Below are 6433 nucleotides of genomic sequence, written 5' to 3'. Positions count from 1 at the left end.
GCCGATTTCAAAGGAGGGTCCCTTTGGTTTTGGAGGATTAAAGCGTGTGTTGGGTGGAATCTTCCTCTTAGATTCACACTTTGGGAATAAGGTTTCATCGAATAGGGCCTTGTTCACACGAAAGACCACATTATTTGGAGATCTCATAAAGATCATCACCGAATTAGATTTGTAGCTGAGGAATGTCATCAACTCGGAACGCGGTGATAACTTATTTTTATGCTGCTCCTTGTGTAGGTACACATAAGCTGCGCATCCCAAAGTTTTAATTTTAGACACATCAGGTAACTCCCCCTTAAGGGCCTGATGGGGTGTCTTCCACTCAATGCGTTTTACCGGAGTCCTATTGTATAGGAAAACAGCGTGGGCACAGCAAAATTGCCACCAGCTATCCGGTAGACAGGCGTAATGCCTCATCGCTTCAGACTTTTCCATAATTGTCCTGTTTAGTCTTTCAGCTCGACCATTGCTCTGATGAGCATAAAGAGCTGTAAAGCAGGCACGTGTACCAGCATTTTGTAGCCGTTCCAAGAACTCAATACTAACAAATTCTCTGCCATTATCAAAGAAGTATTCTTTGACGGAGGTACCATACTGTTTTTCCACCATATTCTCAAAAGAATTCACAGCCGCAGCGGCATCACTCTTCTTTTTAAGAAAGTAGAGCCATACGTGTGGGGTGTGATCGTCCAAAAAGGACATGAAGTATTTACACTTCTGGTAGAAATAAACGGAAAACGTCTTGAGATCACAATGGATATAATCAAAAGGCTTCTTTGCGCGTTTGGGGTTTTTGTCATATGACTTATCAGTCATTTTACTCTTCGCGCAGCCTTCACAGACATTTTTGTCCTTGGGTACACTTATTTTGGGAAAGTTTTTAGTGGAGTCCCTAAAATGTCTTAGAACATCGTCAGAGGGATGACCAAGGCGTCGATGCCAAAGGTTACTTGACTCTTGAAGAATTGAAGATAACGTGCTAATGTCTTCTCCAGAAACAATGCGCGTATGCACCCAATATATTGGATGTTTGTTCGATTCAATTAAATCTGCCCTGGCTTGCAGGCCATATGATTTCTCAGGCAAATCAAAGAACCAAAGGACTTTAGCTGTTCCTTCTATAGTCATGCCGGACAACAGGAGTTGTCCCATTGACATTAATTGGACATGTAATTGTTCCATGTATAGAACAGGATGGAGTCGGCGGACTTCATGTCCCGGATCCTTGGAGTGTGAAACCACTTCTACAAAGACTGTTCCAAAACCGGTGATAGGCACCGTGGTAGTGGCAGTTTGCGAAATAGGTCAATTATTCTCAGCAAAGTCTTGGTAACTTGCGAAATCAAACTTATCGCCAGTAAAGTGCACGCTAGTACCACTGTCCATTAACCAAGCCGTTATGGCTTCTTTCCCCTTTTTGGGTTTTTCAGTTCCTTTTCCTTTGCAATCTGGACAACACGCAAAATGAGATAGATATTTTTGGTATACATCATGTACAAATGAGTAGTAAATATCTACAGGGAACTCCTCCTCCTCCGGCCGGTTGACTGTTGAGTCGTTGTCGTCTCTAGATGGGGTAGTCCCTGTGGGAATCTCAGCGTTATTTATGGTCCAATTGCTAGAACTAGAACTTACTTGCCTATCAACAAAATGGTCATCGTAGTAACCGTCATAGAGATCCTCATCGTCTTCTCCGTAATCCACACGTTCCTCAATAGGAACATCAGGAAACCGTTCTCTCTGATCATCAAAGTTTGGGATATCACCCCATTGCTTTGGTTCCGGTCCGAATAGCTCATTATTAAGCTTTTCGATCTCCGGAGATGTGATCTCACCATTAACGACCATGTGATTGTCAATAGTTTCAGAGTTGACGGGCGGAGTCTTCAACCTCTCTGCAAGGGAGACATCCAAAGGAATTTGCAAGCTGCTTGTGGCAACGCTTTCCATAATCTGGAGTGCCTGTGAAGTAGGCTTTACACCAATTCTGGAAGCTAGGCTGCGTGCGGCAGCAGGAGCCGGGTATGGCGCCATACATGTGTCCGGATTTCTCCAGGGCCCAGCCGGAGCAGAGGTACAGGAGGAGATACTTCCTCTACCGTTGATCTCGATGATTCTTGACATGGTGGGAGCTGGAATTGCCGGTTCAAGAACCGTCAATGTTGATGCCATAAAGACATCATCCGCTAAGGCTGTATTGCCTTGTGCACACTGCTTGCCTTTGCCTCGTGGGGCACGCTTACAAATTTTCTTCTCCTGATTATCACCCTGAGACTGTCCCTGATTAGGGGTCTTTGAAGGATGATAGTGGGGGTGTTCCCCTTTTGGTCGGATCGCAGTATTGCATTCAGCCGACTGTTGCGGTGCCCGGGAAGGGCCGGTCTTTGGTGCAGGCTTAGGGTCATATGTCGTACCCTTTTTAGGTTTTTGCCTGTCATCCAGATTACCAAACCGCGCTCCCCAACGATTGCGGATATCAGCGGAAATAGCCTCCAGCTTCATGTCGTCAATCTTGGTCTTGTCTCCATAATTATTAATAAGGTCTTGATATATGGAGGGCGGTTGATTGGGCAATACCGCAAGGGGTAAACGTGAGAATAAGATGAGACATGCCATGGTCTCGGATACTAGATCTGCATTTTCAACCTTTTTGACATGCTCGTAGATGGCTCTGAAACGGGCCAGCTGAGGGGTAGGATCCGAAAGATCAAATTTGAAGGTAGTCAGACGTTTAAAGTCCTCCATTACTTCAACAAATTGAACTTTATTGTATTTTGCTTTCAGATTATCCCATGCCCCCTTCGCGGTCTTTCCCTTGACTGTTTCCCAAATAGATGGGATTAAGGAATTTGCAATGACACCTAGTGCCTTAAAATTCTGCTCCTTAAAATCTTTCATCGCTTTTTTAAACGACGAAGATCTTTGCAACCAGCATTGGAATTGGATTTTCCACAGCTCAATTTGAGCTGCGTTAACAGTTGTTGCCAGAGCAACGGGGGATGGGAATGCAGGCTCTATTTCAATTGAAGAAGGGGCCATGACATCTCCAGAAATAACCCCATCAACGCCAATCAGGAGGAATATGGGAAGCATTTTGTCAGCCCATTTACAATAGTTGGAACCATCGAATTTGGGGAATTTGGAAACGGATACGGTTGCTTTGGAAGACATTCTTAGTGCGCTTAAAGTTTGAGCCTGTGACAAGAATAAGTCAGCAAGGCTTTTCTCACATCCTGAACTTAGAATAGAAAGGAAACAGTTGGGCTGGTCAGGCCCGATCAATCTTAAGATCAGATCTAAGATCCAATCAAGATTAAGATCTTTTGCACACTCATCTAGATTGCTAAAATAAGTGTTATCTTTCAGAGCAGCATAGGGGCAAGTATTGTTCCTAGGCCAGTGCCATCGACAGCAAGGCTAACAAGCCTGCGTCGTTATGGCTACGGGTCCCATAACCTGTTAAGCAGCATAATGTGCCCAAGACTACTCTACACAGTCTATGTACGCAGTGGCCAAGGACTTGACTTAATACTTACCCTTTGGGTTGTGTTACTTGAGTTGTAGCTACTCGAGTGGGTTGTGAAAACCGCTTGTCATTTAGAGGGCACTAGCGTCGCCCTTATATACACCTAGAGTGCGTTACATGTGACTAGTGACAGTAACTACTGTATAGTACTTAGTCATCTATCTACTTAGTAATCTATTCACATGACTTATTATATGACTCTGAGAGTCACACGGTCGACAAACGTGATCTTCATTAATAATAGTCGTTCAACAGTAAATCTTACCACCAGCAAGAGCTGCCTTCTGGGCCGAGGCAATATTTGTTATGACGACCTTGATTTCCACATTTTATGTAAAATGTGTTGGTATATTTTATTCATCTTCATCTTTTCTTCTTTGCTTTTTATTTCACTTATTATCTGGTTATTATCTTATCACTACTCTTCATCCGAAAGCCCCTGTTCTTGTTCAATTTGAGTAGTTGTATTGCTGACCTTGTACAATGCATCACCTTTGTAGTCAGTAGATCAACTTCTTTGCACCTCTTGTAGCTATGAGATTCTTCACTTATACTGGACTTTTTTCTTCCTTGTACCTCAGCCTTTTTCCTCTTCCTGCTGAGGTACATTCATTTGCTTTATTATTGTTTTATAGTGGCTGATTTAACTTACAGACTGATTTGTATACTGTGTATTTAAGGTCCACAAACAGCCTTTTTCCTCTTCCTGCTGAGACTGATTCATATACCGTGTACTTAAGGTTCCTTCAGGTTATGGGCCCCGATTGTGCCTGAAAACAAAAGACACAATATACTCAACAACGCAAAAGGCTCACTAGATCATTTTTATAATTTCTTGATACTCCAGATTCACATATCTCAAATTCAATCAATCCAGAAATCTCTGCATCAAAATGTTGTCCACAATGAGGCAAATTCCAAACCCCACTCATACGACCATTAACAATATAATGATAAGCACAAAAGTCACACCAGCAAATGCCAAGGTAGACCATATTGTCAATCTCAAAGGGACTTCCAATTTCATTGCATGGAGGGACAACATGCAAAACATCTTGAAAGACTGTGGAGTCTACGGACACATTGAAGGATCTGAAAACAGGACTGCAAAATATCCTGTTTTCCCCAAACCCAACAAACCAGCCGTAGACGTGTTTGACAATATTATAGCAGTATATTGCAAATGGTGGAGTGATGACAACAGCATCAAAATTCTAATCACTTGGAAAGTGTCGGCACTTGTCAAGTCAAACCTCAACATTGGTCAAGACATCACCGCACGGATAGTCTGGAATCAAATCCTGACAAGATATGCTTGTGTCAACATTAATGCAAAATTTGCCATTAAAGAAAAGCTTGCGTCAATGAAACTTAAAGACTACACCAAGATTGAGAAATACCTGGGAGAGTTCCGCATGGGCAAAGAACAACTCAAGGACATGGGAGTTAACTACCCCAAGAGTGACATCATACATCACATAATTTACAGCCTTCCTTTTACGGACGCATGGCCAAACTTTAAGCAACTAATGATACAGCTGTATCAAGACACCTTAGATCGCAATAAGATGGCTAAAGATGAAGGACGCACACCCTTTGCTCCAAATACTGCCCTTGAAAGGATCACTTCTTGCCTAACCATTGAATGTCAGTGTCTGGAAGCTGAATCTACTGGCAAGCGTCACCCACCTGGCTCCGAGTATTCCAACTTTTTGAATGACAATAGACCCATTGCAAAATATGCAAATAACCCGAACGGGGTTAGATGCACTAACTGCAAAAATTGGTCACACGACAAGGACCACTGCTGGGCAAAAGGTGGCGGGATGGAAGGTCAAGGCCCTGCTTACCATGTAGCAGTCGCAGCCAAGAGAACAGAGATGGCATCGGTTGCAATGGAGTCAACCTCTTTAGACAGCAGTGAAATATCATGTGTATTAATGGAAGAAATTAATGACAGCGCACCAAACACACCTTTGACCACCACAACCTCTTTGCTATCGACTTCCATCTTACTTGACTTGGGTGCAACTTTGTACATCATCAAATCGCGCGCACTCTTTCATACATACTCTGAGGCTGACACGCAAAACATTACAACGGCCAATCTTAGAACACTTCGCACGCAAGGTGGCGGCACCTGCATCATCAATGTCATGTACAGTATCAAGGAAAATCAATCCATTTAAAACTCAACAATTGTCTTCACGCTCCCAGCACCGCAGTCAATCTACTATTTGTTAGCAGACTCTTTATTGCTGGAATTGGCTGCAACTTTGTACCTGGTGTTGGGGTACTACTCTCTAAAGAAGACATTATCTTTGCATCTATATTGTTGATCAACGGCCTATTTGCTATGGACAACACCATATTTGTACCAAGAGTAAAGGGAGCGCCCGTACTCAATGAATGTATCATGTTTGTCAAAGTGCCGGAAACAATGTACCTCCACCACCTTTGTTTGGGACATCCAGGAAAGCAGACAACATGTATTCTGGTAAAGCAAGTCATGAAAGCCCATATCAAAGATGATAATATAAAATGCAAACCTTGCATTGTTGCCAAGCATACTGCTACCCCACATCCACCAAGCTTGCTTGGCCAGCGTGCCTATCAACCACTGGAACTTGTTGTCGCTGATACGTGCGGTCCGTTTCCTGTCAAAACTTCTCATCACAAGGAGTACTTTGTTGCATTTTGCTGTGCTAGTATGAAGGTTAGCAATGTACAGCTTACCGTAGATAAAACTGCTAAAACAATGTTTGAGGCTTTTAAGATTGTACAGGCTCAATAGAAAACACACACTGGTTGCAAGATTCAACACTTTTGCTGTAATAGGGGACCCAAGTGGAAAGGTGTCTTCTCTGCTTACCTACTCACCCAAGGTATAGAACAAGAAGTAATACC

General features: G+C 43.0%; 1 protein-coding gene across 1 annotated transcript; it reads left to right on the top strand.

Moving 5' to 3' along the window:
- Positions 1-4476: 4476 nt before the first annotated feature.
- On the top strand, positions 4477-5715 carry JR316_0001259 (uncharacterized protein; the record flags this gene model as incomplete). Its single annotated transcript, XM_047887069.1, has 1 exon — positions 4477-5715. One exon carries the CDS (start codon positions 4477-4479, stop codon positions 5713-5715), a length of 1239 nt encoding a protein of 412 aa, XP_047754815.1.
- Between the last annotated feature and the right edge of the window lie 718 nt (positions 5716-6433).

Source organism: Psilocybe cubensis, chromosome 1 (genome assembly GCF_017499595.1).
Source record: "Psilocybe cubensis strain MGC-MH-2018 chromosome 1, whole genome shotgun sequence".
NCBI classification, from domain to species: domain Eukaryota; kingdom Fungi; phylum Basidiomycota; class Agaricomycetes; order Agaricales; family Agrocybaceae; genus Psilocybe; species Psilocybe cubensis.
The sequence above is the reverse complement of the archived record's forward strand: the minus strand, read 5'-3'. Positions and strand labels throughout refer to the sequence as shown.